The following is an 18,019-nucleotide window of genomic DNA, read 5'->3' as shown; positions in this document are numbered from 1 at the left end:
TGGTTTCAGTTTTTCACCATTGAGAACGATGTTGGCTGTCGGTTTGTCATATATGGCCTTTATTATGTTGAGGAAAGTTCCCTCTATGCCTACTTTCTGGAGGGTTTTTATCATAAATGGGTGTTGAATTTTGTCGAAAGCTTTCTCTGCATCTATTGAGATGATCATATGGTTTTCCTCCATCAATTTGTTAATGTGGTGTATCACATTGATTGATTTGCGTATATTGAAGAATCCTTGCATTCCTGGGATAAACCCCACTTGATCATAGTGTATGATCCTTTTAATGTGCTGTTGGATTCTGTTTGCTAGTATTTTGTTGAGGATTTCTGCATCTATGTTCATCAGTGATACTGGCCTGTAGTTTTCTTTCTTTGTGACATCTTTGTCTGGTTTTGGTATCAGAGTCATGGTGATTTTGGAAGAGTTTGAGAAGGATAAGTGTTAACTCTTCTCTAAATGTTTGATAGAATTTGCCTGTGAAGCCATCTGGTCCTGGGCTTTTGTTTGTTGGAAGATTTTTAATCACAGTTTCAATTTCAGTGCTTGTGATTGGTCTGTTCATATTTTCTATTTCTTCCTGGTTCAGTCTCCGAAGGTTGTGCATTTCTAAGAATTCGTCCATTTCTTCCAGGTTGTCCATTTTATTGGCATATAGTTGCTTGTAGTAATCTCTCATGATCCTTTGTACTTCTGCAGTGTTAGTTGTTACTTCTCCTTTTTCATTTCTAATTCTATTGGTTTGAGTCTTCTCTCTTTTTTTCTTGATAAGTCTGGCTGATGGTTTATCAATTTTGTTTATCTTCTCAAGGAGGCAGCTTTTAGTTTTATTGATCTTTGCTGTCGTTTCCTTCGTTTCTTTTTCATTTATTTCTGACCTGATCTTTATGATTTCTTTCCTTCTGCTAACTTTGGGGTTTTTTTGTTCTTCTTTCTCTAATTGCTTTAGGTGTAAGTTTTGGTTGTTTATTTCAGATGTTTCTTGTTTCTTAAGGTAGGATTGTATTGCTATAAACGTCCCTCTTAGAACTGCTTTTGCTGCATCTTTTTTTTTTTGATGTGATTTTGAAAGGGATTTTTTTTTTTTACTTTCCCTTTCTGATATTTCATTGTTAGTGTAAGGAAGTGGAATAGATTTCTATTTGTTAATCTTGTATCCTGCTACCTTGCTGAATTTGTTTATCAGTTCTAGTAGTTTTTGTGTGGAGTGTTTAGGGTTTTCTCTATATAGTATCATGTCATCTGCATATAATGCTAATTTTACCTTTGTTTTTAAAAATAAATTTATGTATTTTATTTATTTATTTTTGGCTGGGTTGGGTCTTTGTTGCTGTGCGTGTGCTTTCCTCTAGTTGGGGTGAGCGGGGGCTACTCTTCATTGCAGTGTGTGGGCTTCTCATTGCAGTGGCTTCTCTTGTTGAGGAGCTCTTGGCGTGCGGGCTTCAGTAGTTGTGGCACACAGGCTCAGTAGTTGTGGCTCTTGGGCTCTAGAGTGCAGGCTCAGTAGTTGTGGTGCACGGACTTAGTTGCTCCGTGGCATGTGGGATCTTCCCGGACCAGGGAATGAACCTGTGTCCCCTGCATTGGGGGATTCATAACCACTGCACCACCAGGCAAGTCCCAATTTTACCTTTTTTAAAAACATTTTTATTTATTTTTAGTTTTTGGCTGTGCCCCATGGCTTGTGGGATCTTAGTTCCCCAACCAGGGATCAAACCCATGCCCCCTGCAGTGGAAGCACGGAGTCTTAACCACTGGACCACCAGGGAAGTCCCTATCTATTTCTTCTTGATTCAGTTTTGGTGAGCTGTATGTTTTTAGAAACTTGTTCATTTCTTCTGTGTTGTCCAGTTTGTTGGCATATAGTTGTTCATAGTATTCTCATGGTTTTTTGTATTTCTGCAGTGTCAGTTGTTATTTCCCCTCTTTCACTTTTTACTTTGTTTATTTGGGTCCTCTCTCTTTTCTTCTTGGTGACCTGGGCCAGAGATTTGTCAATTTTGTTTACCCTTTCAAAGAACCAGCTCTCGGTTTTATTGGGTTTTCCCTATTTTTTAATCTCTATTTTATTTATTTCCCCTCTGAGCTTTATTATTTCTTCCCTCTGCTGACTTCAGGTTTTTTTGTTCTTTTTTTCAGGGAAGCCCAAGATTATCCTTTTTATGTAACTGATTTTATACTGAAAATCTTGGTTCCTAAGATTTTCTTACTACACACACACACTCACACACACATACACACCAATTTTAAAATATCAAAATCAATATTATTTCTAATGTTAGGACAACTGCATAAAGTTGAGGGTGTATTTTCAGTTCTTTTTGTCCTTAGAATTTATCATATTGAGAATGTATAAGTCAAAATACTATGTTTTAAAAGTCACTGGGGATAATTTTTTTCTCTACATGGTTATGTCACCTACTTGATACATAGTTAGGTTGTTTCTGTGTTTCAATTTTTAGGGAATGCTTTTGTTTATTTAGTTTAATTTTGTATATGTATTTGAAATTATGTAAAACATTTATGTGATTCCAAAGTTACATAACAAGGTATATTCAGAAAAGTCTTGCTTCCATTCCTGTCCGTTTCACCCTGTTCTCTCCTTCCCCATAGGTAACCATTTTTTATTGACTTTTGGTTTACTGCTCCATTGCTCCTTTTTTGCAAATATGAACAAATGTGTGTGTGTATGTGTACGTGTGAGAGTGATTATTTCCTCCTTTTTTACACAAAAAATAGCATACTTGTTTACTGTTCTGCACCTAGAGCAATAGTGAAAAAACAACAACAAAACCTTTTATTATGGAATGTCCCGAACAAATATAAAAGTGGAAAGAACGGTATAATGAACCTTCTTTTAACAGTTACCAGCTCAGTGGCCCATCTTGTTTCATCTATGTTCTTACTCACCCCTCCCCCAGTGGATTGTTTTTAAACAAATCCCAGCGTTATAGTATCTATTTCAGTATATATATCTAAAAGATAAAGCTTTATCCTCAAAAAATACCAAAACATAGACATAATATCATCACATTCAAAATTAATAATAATTCCTTATTATCAAATCTTAGTATCAAGTGGCAGATGTCTCAGTATTGTCATCATTAAGTTAGGGTTAAAATATCTGATTGTCTCATTTCTTTTTACACTTGGCTTGCTTGAATCAGGATCCAAATAAGGGCTATACATTGCAGTTGTATACACTGAAAATGTCTTTTAAGTCTCTTTTAATCTGTAAATTCCTCTTCCCTTAATCTTTTTTTTGCCATTGAAATTTTTTTTGTTGAAAATGCTGGATTGTTTGTCCTGTAGAGGCCCTATATTCTGGATATTGCTGCTTAAAGCAGAGATCTTTTCCTGGCCTCCCTAACAACTTATCCCTCTGAGCACTCCTCTGACCCCAGGTCAGTGGCCCCCTCAGTGAGTAGTACAGTTATCCCTTTTTTCCTAAGAAGGGCCTCTTCAGATGCAGGCACCAGCTTAGTCTCTTGCTTTCCCCCTCTGGGCTGTCTGGGCTCTCCCCATTAGAGAGCTTCAATGAGTCTGCCTGTAGGACTTGTTAGCCTCTGGTTCTCTCCTGGGGCTGAGAACAAAGGAGCTGCTACCCATCCTGTGCTTTCCTGTGGGTGTATGTGGTCAATTGTGGCTCAGGGCACCCCCCCCCCCCCAGCGTGGGCTGAGGTTATGGAAGCTCAGTTAGTCTGCACTGGGGCTTCTGAGCATTAACCAGGGTAGGCTCAGGTCTACTTTGGAAGTCCCTGAGTCAGCTGACTAAAGCTGTTGAGTAGGAACCTGCTTGAGCTAGGGTAGAGGCCCTGGTAAGTCTGGCAGTGTAATGCGGTCTTAGAATTCAAGAAGTGCCTTGGGCCTCTGAAAAGGTAAACGTGATTCTCTGCTAAGCCAGAGGAGAGAAGTACTCACAGTCCTACATGTAGGACTAATCTTTGGGAAAATACGGTCAGGTCTGTTTTTGATTAATAAGGTGAGAGGCAAAGCTAGCTTGGGTGTCAGTGTCAACACTTCATGAGGCCTGGGGATTTCACTAGTGTCCTAGGAGAGCTGGAAGAGAGAATGGTTGGGGGAGGAGGTCATTGTGACCCATGTCCTAGGAAAGCCAGACAGCTCTGATTGGAGAGCTACAGGCCTGTGGCTCCTGCGTGAACTGCTTTCTTGCTGTTCTTTCCTAGACTTGCCAGGTGTGCCAGATGCTGCTGCCCAACCAGTGCAGTTTCTGTGCCCACCAGCGGATCCACGCCCACAAGTCCCCCTACTGTTGTCCGGAGTGTGGAGCCCTCTGTCGCTCTGCCTACTTCCAGACCCATGTAAAGGAGAATTGCCTGCACTATGCCCGCAAGGTGGGCTACAGGTGGGTGCTACCTGACTCACTGTCCTGGGCTTGCCCAGTGACTGGTTCTTTTTCTGGACCAGAACTCATTTAAGACTTGAGTTTTGGGAGTTCCCTGGTGGTCTAGTGGTTAGGATTTGGTGCTTTCACTGCTGTGGCCTGGGTTCAGTCCCTGGTTGGGAAACTGAGATCCTGCAAGCCACGAGGCACGGCCAAAAAAAAATGAGTTTTGATCTTAAGAGGCCTGGGCTCCAGCCTAATAAGAGAAGAACGTTGATTGGTATGTGGACAGACATTTTTATCTTGTAGGGAACCAGAATAGCAAGGGGAAGAAGAATAAGGAGTTAAAAAGTTAAACATTAAAAACAAAAAAAGCTTTGGGACTTCCCTGGCTGTTCAGTAGTTAAGACTCTGCGTTTCCACTGTAGGGGACACGGGTTCGATCCCTGGTTGGAGAGCTAAGATCCCACATGCCATGCGCAGCACAGCCAAAAGATTTAAAAAAAAAAAAAAAAAGCTTTAAATGGGAAGATTTGGGGGAGATTAGAATATATATAAACATTCACTTTGTCAGTTTGTTTTTTAAAAGTATATAAATTTGTTCACAAAGTTATCATGTTTGGCATATTAATTTTAAAGTTCTATTTCAGTAATAAATTTACAACTGTCAGTACTTTCAAATGTTCTCAATTTTTGTTAACAAATGGCAAGATGCCAAACTCAAAGGACTGTAGTATCTTTGTGTTGATTAGTTTTTGTCAGTTTGTGAGAAGCAAAACCTGAGAATGGAAAAAATCATCAGCTTCATGGTAAAACCGAGAAAACTCTATTTTAATTAAACTGAATCTTCTCCATTGTGTCGAACAAATATAAGCAAGAAGTCATTTTCAGGAAAAAGATCAAAATGAGGGGGAACACTCCCTCCAACACTCATTGATCCATCATTTTACATTGACGCAATCAGGTCTCCTTTACTGGTTTACTGGTTGCTTGGGAGTTTCTACATCTTCTCATGCTTTACTTGATCATTTTTACTTCAGAAATATAATTTTGCCCAAATTTATTAAGGTTTTCTTCTCTTTGGTATTAAATTTTTTTATTGATTTAGTTCATTTAATAAACATCTTTTGAGTACTTACCGTTGTCTTTAGCATTGTGCCAGACACCCAAGATACAAAGATGATTAAGACCCAGCTCCTGCCCTCAAGGGGCTTCAGTCTGATAGGTTACAGACATGCACACAAGTAGTTACGATTCAAAGTGGTAAGTCCCATAGTTGAGGAATGGTCAGGAAAGCTTCATAGAGGAGATATTAGGAGGTTTTAGGTAGAAGAAAGGGGGAGAGCGTATCTGGCAAGAGCATAGGCAAGGGATACCAGCACACATAAAAGGGCTTACAGGAATGATGAGCATTTCAATAGATGTAGGTCAGGATGAACCGGAGGAAGGGTGAGAAATGAGACTAGGGAGTTGGTAGAGGCCAGGCCATGCAAGACCTTGTATTCCTTGGCAGACGTTTGGACTTTATCCAGTGGACAGTGATGAGCTACAGAAAGATTTGCAGCAGGGGAGTGATCCAACTGGATCTGTGTTTTGGAAAGATCATTCTGGAAAGCTGACATGTATATTAGAGGGGAGAGATTAGAGACTGGTTGTGTGACAATCCAGATGAGAGACCAAGGGATTCAGCTAAGGCATGGCTGTGGGGATGGAGAGAAGGTAAATTTGAGAGAGATTAGGAAGTAGAAACATTAGGGCTTGATGATAGTTTGTATACTGGGGTGAGGGATGGGGAGTGGTTAGTGATCACTTCCAGGTTTCTCTCTTGGTATAAGCATTTCCAAATGTAGACTGATTTCTTTTACATGTTATGGAGAATGGAGAAGCTAAAGTGTATGGGAAGAAAATAATCCAGAGATGGGGTTATACAAAGCCCTTGCCACCGTGTTGCAGAAGAGCATTGCTGGGCAGCACCCCAGGCTACATTTTAAAACCAAACACCTGAACCTGTGTTTTTTGCAGTATTCATAAAGTTTGAAAATACCTTTCTAACTTTGACTTGAGTGTATGCTGCTTGTTTCAAGATCAAATCGAATCCAATAGCAATGCAATCAACACTTTAATTTTTGTATTTGAATCTTGAATCCAAGAAATTTTCAATAACACAGATGGATTAATAGCATTTTTGTCTTTTAATTAAATATTTTACTTTCTTCTGTAAGAGTAGAAAGAAACCTAATGCCTCAAAAGGAATTTAGTTTATCAAGCCTTTGTAAGAAATGTCAGAGAAAAAAGTATTATGATTCAGGTAGAGGGATTACTGAAGATATTGACATTAAAATTTTCAATGATCCATGGTTGAACTCAGAAGATATACACACTAATACAGTATTCATTATACTTAAGATCTTCAGCTATTAATGTGTTTTTCTGGTAACAGCTTTATTCAGACAATTCATGTACCATCCTATTCACCCATTTAAAGTGTCCTATTTGGTGGTTTTTACTATATGCACCGAGTTGTACAATCAGTCACCACAATCAATTTTAGAATATTTTCATCACCCAAAAAGACACCCTATATTTGCAATCCTCCCATCCCCCCCAACCCTAAGCAACTACTTTCTGTCTCATAGATGTATCTCCTTTGGACGTTTCATATAAATGGAATATGTGGTCTTAGCCTAATGTTTTCAAGATTCATCCATGTTGTAACATATATTAGTATTTCATTCCTTTTTTGTTTCTACCTGTTGGCTATTATGAATAATTCTGCTAATGAACATTCATGTACAAGTTATTATGTAACACATGTTTTCAGTTCTTTTGGATATATACCTAGCAGTAAAATAAGGAACTACCGGATTGTTTTCCAAAGTGGCTATACCACATTTATATTCCTACCAGCAGTGTATGAGAGTTTTGATTTCTTCACATATTTGTTATTGTCTGACATTTGCATATAGCCATTGTTGTGGGTATAAAGTTGTATCTCATTATGATTTTGATTTGTATTTCTCTGATGGATAATGATGTTGAACATATCTTCATAAATTTATTGGCCATTTGTATATTTTCTTTGGAGAAATATCTATTCAGATCCTTTGCCCATTTAAAAATTGTGTTATTTGTCTTTCTGTTGTTGAGTTGTAAGAGTTCTTCATATATTCTGGTTACAAGTCCCTTGTCAGATGTATGATTTGCTAATATTTTCTCCCATTCTCTGGGTATTAATATTTTTTAGGAAATTCTCAGAAGGTACCTATGTTCCATTTCACTGAGCTCTACTACAGAGTTTTACAATATTATATTTTTAGAATTCTATAAATTATTCTGCTCTTTCTTGAAAATTTGGAGAGTGACCAGTGTCGTAAGGGAGCAAGTTTAGACTGTTTAATAATGTGTTATTTTCTTATTATTTGTGGTTATTGACAAAGCTAAATATTTTACTGCTCTTTATCTTTTCTAAAACTTTATATGTTTGACAGCATATGGTTCTATAATTGTCTGTTTTCTCTTTTTCTCTTAAACAGTTGGTAAAGAGCTGTGTCATAGGGTTGGATTTCTCTTCTGCAGAGTTTTTCATCAGTTTGTAAACCCTGCTTGATTCAGTCCTTCACTGAGGCTACTTGGCACATGTTCTTTTACCCCTTTATATTCTCACTTTCCATGAGGTTTCTTCCAAGAATGTCTGCTGGGTAAATAGAATGGATTTTCAGTCGCATTTACATTGCTCCTGTAGGAGTTTGGTCAAACTGCACAAATAAAACCACTTAAGAGATTCTTTACACGCCAGGTGTATTTGCCACTTTGGATGAATTTGGAAATATGTGGATTTTTTTTCTCCTCATAATTACTTGTGGTATGGATGTACTTCTGTGTGCTAGGAGTTGGTCACTATTTTGTTTAGCAGGAGAGAAAAGAAAATATAATTTAAGTGTAAGTAGTTTGTATAGTTGCTGTAACACATGTACACATTTAGTAACGAATGCTCATAGGCCTCAGCTGTGAACAGGCTTTGCGTTCTGTGCACTTCTCCTCATTGCTAATTAAGTTTGCAAAAGGTGATTCTGTCCCCCACCCCCACTCCCCAACACACACAAAAGGAAGAAAGACAAAAAGGACTGGTCAGGGTTCTGTGATGAGTTATGTGGATTGCAAAAATGGGTTAATGTATTGAAATGCAGGCTAATATTTGGGAGTCAAAGAATTCTTAAGTGAAGGGATGTCCTTTCAGTAAAGCAACAGCCTCTCTTCTAGCCTCTCTATCTAGCCTACTGGGATGTCAAGGTTATAGGAGCAAGCAATATTGCAACAAACGGAAAATAATAGTTATCTCAAGAGGAATAGCTGGGAGCAGGGAAGGTGTTTTCTCATGTAGGGGAGACCTGTGTGTGTCTATAGGCAGGAAGAAAGACTGAACACATGAGAGGGTCTAGGAACCTGAATAGATGCAGGTTAGCCTGGAGGAAGGTCACATCATTTTCTGATACTGAAGGAAGGAAACACAGTATTTATAGAGAGAGATTTTGAAATTGAAAGAAGAGTCCAACAGACCTCAATTTCAGAAAAACGGTTTAAGGCAGTTGATACTTTACAAAAATGATATATGCACTAAACAAAACTCAGAAAATACGAATTGGTAGGGAAAAAAAGAAAAATGTTATCCATAGTTCCTCCAAGGAGACACTAGAACACTTATGAGCTGCACGAACCAAAATGGCGTCGGGGGACTTGCCTCGTGGTGCAGTGGTTAAGAATCCACCCCCCAATTCAGGGGACACGGGTTTGATCCTTGGTCTGGGAGGATCCCACATGCCGCAGAGCAACTAAGCCTGTGCGCCACAACTACTGAGCCCTTGCGCCACAACTACTGAGCCCGTGCGCCACAACTACTGAGCCCGCGCACCTAGAGCCTGTGCTCCGCAACAGGAGAAGCCACTGCAATGAGAAGCCCGCACACCACAACGAAGAGTAGCCCCCGCTCACCGCAACTAGAGAAAGCCCGTGTGCAGCAACGAAGACCCAATGCAGCCAAAAATAAATAAACAAACAAAAAAAATCCATTTATTAAAAAAAAAAAACCCAAAATAGTATCAGGCACATGTGACTACTGAGCACTTGAAGTGTAGCCAGTGCAACTGGCCATTTTATTTTATTAATTTAAATTTAAATAGTCACATGGACAGTGCAGTATAGAACATGTCCATCATCACAGCAAGTTCCATCAGACAGTGCTGCTCTAGAGCATTTCTTCTTGGGCTTTGAGGGCTGTTTATTTTAATGTGGTTGTTATGGCGAGTGTAGCATTCCGTAATTGTACATTTTATTCAGTAAACATCCCTGCCTGTTCGGCTCCAGCTTGCGGGAAGGCACAGGCTTTCTGCAGTCTTCTAAAATTCCTCTTGGACTCCTGCAGTTGTTATCACACTTAAATGGATACTGTTGATGTCATTTTTGAACCATTCTCCACCCTCTCCACTCCCACCAGATTCTCTTGGCTGGGTTCAAGTTTTTGGTTTGAAGAAGAATATTCTCTGGCCAGTGAGGGGAGGGGAGGCTCTCTTCCCCCTTCTCTACCAGGTTGGGTGTTGGGCTTGGGGGACCCTGGGTGACTGCATTATGCCAGGCGGCAGCAAGCAGGCTCTCAAGGTGCACATGTGGAGGATAGAAGACTGAGTGCATGAGGGAGGGGGAGAGGGAGGGTCCCTGAGATGGCCCTGTTCCTGTCTTCCATTCCTCCTTTTCCAACACTACTTCTCGGTCTGACATGCCTACTCCCCCCGCACCCCCCAATATCTGTTATCCAGGTGCATCCACTGTGGGGTAGTCCACTTGACCTTGGCCTTGCTGAAAAGCCACATCCAGGAGCGACACTGCCAGGTTTTCCACAAATGTGCATTCTGCCCCATGGCCTTCAAGACTGCCAGTAGCACCGCGGACCACAGCGCCACCCAGCATCCCACCCAGCCCCACAGACCCTCCCAGTGAGTGCAGCTCCAGGGCCAGCAGGCCTGTGGGAGCAGAGCTGATAGCTTGGGTGCTCTGTGGGGAGGTGTTGGGATGGACTGGGAAGCCTGGGCTAGTGGCAGAGATGCCCGGAGTCCTCTAAAGACATCCTGAGTCTGCGGAGTATCAACGTTGGCTCAGACTATCCCAAACCTGACTCTGGTTCAGAGAGATCAGAGATGGGGTGGAGGGGCCTTGTGGTTCTGCCAGCGCAGCCTTGAGTACCTCACACGCTGGGGCTTGTCTCGTCAGGCTCATTTATAAGTGCTCCTGTGAAATGGTCTTCAACAAGAAGAGGCACATTCAGCAGCATTTTTACCAGAATGCCAGTAAGGCGCAGGTGGGCGTCTTCAAGTGCCCTGAGTGCCCGCTCTTGTTCCTGCAGAAGCCAGAGTTGATGCAACATGTCAAGGTGGGACGCCTTGGGGAAGGAGGCTGGGGAGAAGGGCACATGGCTCAGGCCGGGGGTCTGACTCTGTGCATCTTTCCCCTTGCCCAGTCAGTAATCGCTCTCCCCATCCCCAGAGCACCCACGGTGTTCCCCGAAACGTGGAGGAGCTGTCAAGCCTCCAGTCTTCAGCAGACACATCTTCAAGCCGCCCTGGCTCTCGAGTTCCCACTGAACCCCCAGCCACTAATGTGGCTGCTCGGGGCAGCTCCCTGCCCTCTAGCCGCTGGGGCAGGCCTGAAGCCCATCGCAGGGGTGAGGCCAGGCCCCGGCTGAGGAACACTGGCTGGACCTGCCAGGAGTGCCAGGAGTGGGTTCCTGATCGGGAGAGCTATGTGTCCCACATGAAAAAGAGCCATGGTCGGGTAAGTGTAGCCACACGGGCACAGTGCAGCCCCAGATTCTCTGGACTTCTGTCCTGTGGGGTCATAGCCCCCTTATGTGGACGACTTCCTGGTGCTTTGGGCATGGTGGGTACTACAGATCTTGAGGTCTTGGGGCATCCTCCTTTCTGCCTTCATCATCTGAGAAGAAAGATGCACCCAGAACTGTCTTACGGTTCTGATGCTTTGCATCCTGTCATCTCCCATAGACGTTGAAGCGGTACCCATGTCGGCAGTGTGAACAGTCCTTCCACACCCCCAACAGCCTGCGCAAACACATCCGCAACAACCATGACACAGTAAAGAAAGTCTACACTTGTGGGTGAGTCCCTGGGGGCGGGAGCCAGGGGGCCTGAATTTATCAAGACTGTCCATAGTACCACTGGAGCTTTTTCTCTGTTGTGAGATTAGGGCTCAAAGGCAAGAGATAAGCAGGTTTCTAACGGGAATATGCTGTGGCTAGGTCAGAAATGAGGGCATTCCAGAAATAAGCTTCTAGAGCCTGGTGGCTCTGGAGCCCTCCCCGTTCCCAACTCCCTAACTCCAGGCTGGCCTGCCAGTCAGCGGTGGAGGGCCCTGAGGTTTGAGAGGAGCGGTGGCAGTGTGAGCATGTGCCCCGCTCGGCTGTGAGGCTTCAGCACCATCCATTCGAGCTTTAGGACAGGACAGGCCACTCTTTCAGGCTGACCACTAGCCCAGCACTTGGGTCCCTGGACCCTGATACCAGAGAGTGGAGAGTGCGGTCATAGCTCGGGGCCAGTACAGATACTCTGACTTGCTCTTGTTGTCTGCCACCTTGGCTGGCTTGCTGGCTAGATTTCTCTGGGGAGTACCCCGCACCACCCAGCCCGCCTGAGGGCCACTCTGCCTGCTCCAAACTCTCTCCCCGCTGGAGCCAGAAGCAGTTTTGCCTCTGCCTGCCTGCCAGACCTGCCTGGCCCCACTGGGCCCCGGAGCCTGTCATCTTACATGACCTCTTTCGACTGTACTTTTGCAGGTATTGCACAGAGGACAGCCCCAGCTTTCCTCGGCCCTCCCTCCTGGAGAGCCACATCAGCCTTATGCATGGTATCAGAAACCCTGATTTGAGCCAGACGTCCAAAGTCAGACCTTCGGGCGGACATTCCCCTCAGGTGAGCGTGGGACCCCTGCCCACTGGAGCAGCTTGCCCAGTGCGGTTGGAGCTGGAGGGGCACTAGGAAGGCTACAGGGAGCCCATTTGTCCTTGTGGCCATTGAGCAGCCAGCAGTGACAGCGTCCCTCAATGCCAGTCACTCTCTAGTCTTGTGTGACCTGCCTGGGGACTGCACACAAAGAAAGGACAGGAACAAAGACCCACGAGGCAGCCCACTGACCGTTTTTCTTTTTGTTTCCCTGTCACTGCAACCCCCTTCCTTGGGTGTATGCTGCATTCTCTGGCCATCGGAGTACTTTCACACATACCCTCCTGCTTCTGCCCCTCTGCAGTCCTGGGAGGCAGGGGTAGGCAGGGCTCACTGTTAGGTGAGGGTGGCCATGCTTGGCTGAGTCACCTCCCCACCCCCACCCCCACCCCCAGTTACAGAGGAGCCAGACCTAGACTCCTGCTATCCTGGACGTTCGTCCTATGGCCTCATCCCTATTTCATGCCCTAGTCCATTTCTGGTCAGCTTCTGGAGCAGCCTCCTCACAGTAGCGTCTTCCCGCTCCACGGCAAGGGGACTGCTCCTCAGAGGGGCAGGCATGTCTGGGAAACTGCCTGGATTTTCAGGAGTTTCTTTAATGGCTATTCAGAGAAGGGCCCTGGTCTGCAAAGGCCCTTTCACACACAGCAGGAAGGGTGTCAATTGACATTTTGGCAACATCTGTCTGTGATTAAAATGCATACCCTCCCTTCTCTGCCAAATGCATACATCCTCTGATCTAGCAATTCTGCTTCTAAGATTTATCTGTCAGATATCTTTGGCCTTGGGCATAAAGAAATGTCTCAATATATGTTTTTAAGTGAAAAAAGCAGGGTGAAGAAAAGTGTGCGTGTAATGCTATCATTTCGTAAAAGGCAGTAGTTTTACTTCTGTGTACGGATAGAATATCTTTTGGAGGAGCCACAGAACCCAGGTAATACGGTGTTCTCTGGAGAGCAGGGCTAGGGAGCCGGGTAGGAGGGACTTAACCTTTTCTATACCCTTCCCATATCTTTGGAATGTTGTGCCACATGTATGTGTTACATTAAACAAATAAACATAAGAAACAAACCAAACCTAAACCAGAATTTAGGGCTGCGGTGAGCCTGGCCTGGGTGGTGATTCTGTGAGTCCTTGGGCTGCGTTTATCATGTTTGGGGGCCTCATGTCTCGGGCTCACATCGTTTCCCCTTTCAGGTGAACCATCTGAAAAGACCAGTCAGCGGAGCAGGGGATGCTCCAGACACCAGCAATGGCGCGACTGTCTCTTCCACCAAAAGGCACAAGTCCCTTTTCCAGTGTGCGAAATGTAGCTTTGCCACAGACTCAGGGCTCGAGTTTCAGAGCCACATACCTCAGCACCAGAAGGACAGCTCCACAGCCCAGTGTCTCCTCTGTGGCTTGTGCTACACCTCTGCCAGCTCCCTCAACCGCCACCTCTTCATCGTCCACAAGGTGAGAGACCAGGAGGAGGAAGAGGCAGAGGCGGCAGAGCCAGAGGAGGGCTCTGGGGAGGAGGTGTCCGTGGAGACCAGGGAGAACGGACTGGAAGAGTGTGCCGAGGAGCCTCTGTTGGGTGATTCAGAGGCCAGGAGGTCACTGGGCCTGGCCCCTGATGAGGATGGTGCCCAAGATGCTCAGAGTCAACCACAGGCCTCTCAGGACCGGGACAGCCACACACCGTCCCCGCAGGTGTGACTGGAAGCTTTGCAGTGTGCAGTCGGGTGGTGCCGTGGTGTCCTCCGCCTGCCACGCGGACAGTGGGAAAGAGAAGGCTCCACCCCGGTGTGAGTGTGGCTGGCTGGGCCCTGGAGCAGTGTCTGCCCTGAGCTGCTGGGGGCTGGGTGTCCCCCAGCCCCAGGAGATGGCGGGGTCGCCCAGGACCCTCACAGCTCTGAATTTGCTTCTGTTATTTATGGCTTTGTGCTGCTTCCTGGGACCCCACCTTCTGTCTGCGTCCTTCCAGCCCCCAGGCTGCTGAAGTGGCCCAAGCCCGACGCTGCCACCTCAGCTCGAAACCCCTCAGCGGCCGTGCTCCTCTGGGAGGCTCCCGCTCGCTGCCTTCAGCCAGGGGCCTCCTGACAGCAGCTCTCTTGCTTGCCACTGGAGCCTGAGAAGGGGGTGAGGGTGCTGGCGCAGTCCCTCTCAGAGAGCTCGCCCAGCCTGGCTTGCAGAGGGCCCTTGGTTACCATTCCCTTCCTTTCTGTCTTCTCTGATTCGTTCCCCCAAAAAGAGTCCTGGAGAATTAATTATCACACCGGCTCATCCTGTCTGTGTTGCGGGGGAGAAACTTCTGCAGCACACCTCTGTCTGGAGCCCGGGAGAGCAGGAAACGCAGCCAAGGCAGGCAGGCACCGAGAGGCAGACCCCCTTCAGAAGGAGCTGCGCGTCCTTGTTCTGCTGCTGTTCTGCCTTTCCTGACGAGCGGGGTTTGGGGCACGGAGACATTGGGATATCTGTACTCTTGCTCCTGTGCCATTAGAGAGGCTACTGCCCCAGGCAGGCCAGCCCCTCCTCCTCTCGGCTGCACCCGTGTTGCTCAGACTATATTTCAAATAAAAAAATCTTCTTACCATGCAGGTAGGCTCTTGTATTCCTCTTCCAGTGAGCCTGGCCCTACCCTACTCCACCTAAGACTTCCCTCACTGTCCCATCTCTGAGGGAGAACAGTGTTTCCTGCTGCCCAAGGACAGTCCTCTCTTGATTTTGGAGCTGTGGTGTGGAAACCAGGAGCTCAGTACTTCTGAAGGGGTGAGGGGAGGGTCTTATGCTGGTCAAGAGTCACCTCCAAGTTCTCCCCTGAGCTAGCAGCCTTGGTTTTGAGGGCCTATTGAAAACTTCCTGGGCGCCTCCATCTTTCCTACAAACGGTTTTTCGAACTAAGAGAACCCTTTACTGGTGGGAGGAGGGGGAGGAATAGAAGGGAGGAATTCTGTACTTTTCTTGCACTGTTCAAGAGGCCTTGATATCACCCCTGCCACAGGAAACTTGGGTGTGGCAGAATTGGGATTAGACATGGGAGGCTGGGCTGTCTTTTCTCTGATGGCAGAGTTAGGACCTGACCTAGTACAAGGAGCCGGCTGTGCAGAGGTGTCCTCTGACCTCTGCTCCTAGTAGCTGCTGCAGCCCTGCATGGGTGGGATGTGGGACTGGGCCCGGCAGGATCTAGTGCAGCAAAGGGAAGTGGGTGCTGACTGCATTCTTAGAGGCGATCCTTCAAGGAAGACATTGACTATCAGTGATAAATTATTAAGTCAGGTAAATATGCCTGACCTTTTCACAATTGAAATAAAAATTTCTTCCTCTATCAAATGCCAGATTTTTAGTGGAAATGCTAATGGCATTGGGAAAGGTTAGTGCTTGTTTCAGTTTCAGAGAAACAGTGCTTTTTAATGATTGCCATACCTGGCAAGGCCACCATGTCCCTGCTTCCCAAGCAGGCAGCGAGGGCAAACCGGGCCGGATTGCGGCTGCATGCAGAGCCAGAGCTGGCCCCAACTCAGCTGTCATCCCTTCCTAATTCCAGTTGCAGGGTGCCCACCCTGCACCCGGGGCCATTCACAGGAACAGATTATAGAGGAGGCTGATAGAAGCATTTGAAATGGATGGCCGAACCACTTCCTGCTCAGAGACAGTATAGCTGGAGCCGGTGGGGGGAGAGGAGGTGGTGAAATCACAGGTTTGACCTGTCCTGACCTCAGATCTATCTCCTTCCTGGGAATGGCATGGAGTGGAAAGAATGTCGAGCCATTCACCAAGAAACCTGGGTCACAGCCTGGGTTCTGCCCTCAACCAGCTCTTAACAAACCCTCTTAACTTCACCAGCCCCTCCCCTTCAAGATAGACCTAGTATTTGCCATCCAACTCGATTCACAGGCTTTTGTGAGGTGATAAGTATGGAAGCATTTTCTAGTTCGTGAAACACTATCCATGTCAGGGATTATTGACTTGACTATGAAACACTATCAATGTCAGGGTGGAGCGTACCTTGCCGGCTTTTCAGACTTGGATGCTGATGGTCAGTTATGATTGGTCTGGGACATCTCTCCACTGTTTAGTAAGAGTGATGATTAACAGCACTTAAGTCCTGCTTGTGGGCCCAGCATCTTTTAAAAACACTTTGCAGTGATCCTCACTTTGTCCTCACAGTGATCTCACAGTTAGCCTCCACTTTACAGAGAAGAAAACTGAGGCTCAGAGAGGTTAAATAAGTTGCTGGGTGACCTTGTAAGTCAAGCCCATCTGGTTCTAAAGTCCATGATGTCAACTGCTGTGTTGCCTTAGTGACCCGGCTACTTTGGCTGGCTGCCAGCTTATCAACAGTTTGCAGCCATCCAGACATCTGCTTTCCTACCTCCCCTGCAGTTGGGGTGCCCCACTGAGCACCAGGTTCTCTTTGGAGTCAGTCTGTGCCTTTTCACCCCAAGGAGGGCCCTGTGCATCACATTTGCTTGTGGCATTCTGAAACACATGCAGTGTCTCTATGACCTTTCATTCTCATTGGGATTTATCTTGCCATTTGAAGATCATCATTTTGGTGAGGCTGTTCCAGAAAAAGTGGCCCAGCCCTCACAGGGAACATGGTTCCCTCAGGGTCCAATATCTTCTGATCTCTTTTTTTTTTTTTTTCTGTATGTGGGCCTCTCACTGTTGTGGCCTCTCCCGTTGCAGAGCATAGGCTCCGGACACACAGGCTCAGCGGCCGTGGCTCACGGGCCCAGCGGCTCTGCGGCATGTGGGATCTTCCCGGACCGGGGCACGAACCCGTGTCCCCTGCATCGGCAGGCGGACTGTCAACCACTGCGCCACCAGGGAAGCCCTGATCTCTTTTTTAAAGATGTTTTAAAATAGTTGTGCTATCATTTGTTATCAGAAAATGCTTGCTGTAACAAGCACTTATCTGCTGGAGTGAATGCTCTACTGATCAAGTTAAACAGATAAGATCCCCACCCTTGTAGAAACTACAATTTAATACACTCTAAGGCTAGACAAATGACTAGTATTTATTTTCCAACTCCTTTATCTCTGTAAGATGATATGCCGAATTACTATAAGCTAATTGGTGTAGAAAGAGCTCTTCCCTTAACTTATGTAAACAGTCTGGCTTTTGAAAGCAGCTGTGGTTCAGCAAGTTCAACACACTTTGTCTTCCCAGAGACTGCAGAAAAACCCCTCTGCCTGCCCTGGTCATCACTGTGTATTCAGCTCTGGGCACACTTTCTTTTACTTGTTTTTAAATTATTTTTTTCATTTTTTGAAAAAGTTAATACACATACATGGTAAGACATCCAAACAATGCAAAAAGAGAATACAATGAAAAGTAAGCTTCCCAATGGAGGTCAGCCTTCAGTTCCACATCCCCCTCTCCAGAATTAATCACTGTTTCTATATCTTATGTATCCTTCCTGAGCAATTCTATGCATTTACAAGTTTTTAAATATGTATATTTATATATCTATTTTTAATACAAATGGTAGCATTCTATACACACAGTGTTCTGAAGCTTGCTTTTTTTTTCACTTATATAATGGAGATTGTTCTAAATTCATCCAGTGGGTCAGTCTAATTCATTAAAAGCTCCTAGTACAGTTCCTTGTATACGCTAGTGGTTCAAAGAATGTTTGAATGACTGAATTCATGCATGCATGCGTGACTGAAAGAATCTGATTCA

At 45.3% G+C, this 18,019-nt stretch overlaps 1 protein-coding gene across 9 annotated transcripts in view; it reads left to right on the top strand.

Moving 5' to 3' along the window:
• Positions 1 to 16,998, top strand: part of ZNF592 (zinc finger protein 592) — a 57,227-nt gene extending 40,229 nt beyond the window's left edge. For 7 of the 9 annotated variants that reach the window (XM_081227927.1, XM_081227923.1, XM_081227928.1 and 4 more), the window contains 7 exons: positions 4,188 to 4,366; positions 10,156 to 10,332; positions 10,607 to 10,766; positions 10,880 to 11,167; positions 11,395 to 11,507; positions 12,183 to 12,318; positions 13,546 to 16,998. In XM_081227927.1, coding sequence (XP_081084053.1) covers positions 4,188 to 4,366; positions 10,156 to 10,332; positions 10,607 to 10,766; positions 10,880 to 11,167; positions 11,395 to 11,507; positions 12,183 to 12,318; positions 13,546 to 14,046 — 1,554 coding nt within the window. In that variant the 3' untranslated portion in view covers positions 14,047 to 16,998. The remainder of the gene's footprint in view (positions 1 to 4,187; positions 4,367 to 10,155; positions 10,333 to 10,606; positions 10,767 to 10,879; positions 11,168 to 11,394; positions 11,508 to 12,182; positions 12,319 to 13,545) is intronic. The other 2 variants (XM_081227930.1, XM_081227924.1) reach the window with 1 other exon arrangement.
• The last annotated feature ends 1,021 nt before the right edge of the window (positions 16,999 to 18,019 follow it).

The sequence above is a fragment of the Mesoplodon bidens genome (genome assembly GCF_964165515.1).
Source record: "Mesoplodon bidens genome assembly, chromosome: 3".
In the NCBI taxonomy this organism is placed as follows: domain Eukaryota; kingdom Metazoa; phylum Chordata; class Mammalia; order Artiodactyla; family Ziphiidae; genus Mesoplodon; species Mesoplodon bidens.
The sequence above is the reverse complement of the archived record's forward strand: the minus strand, read 5'-3'. Positions and strand labels throughout refer to the sequence as shown.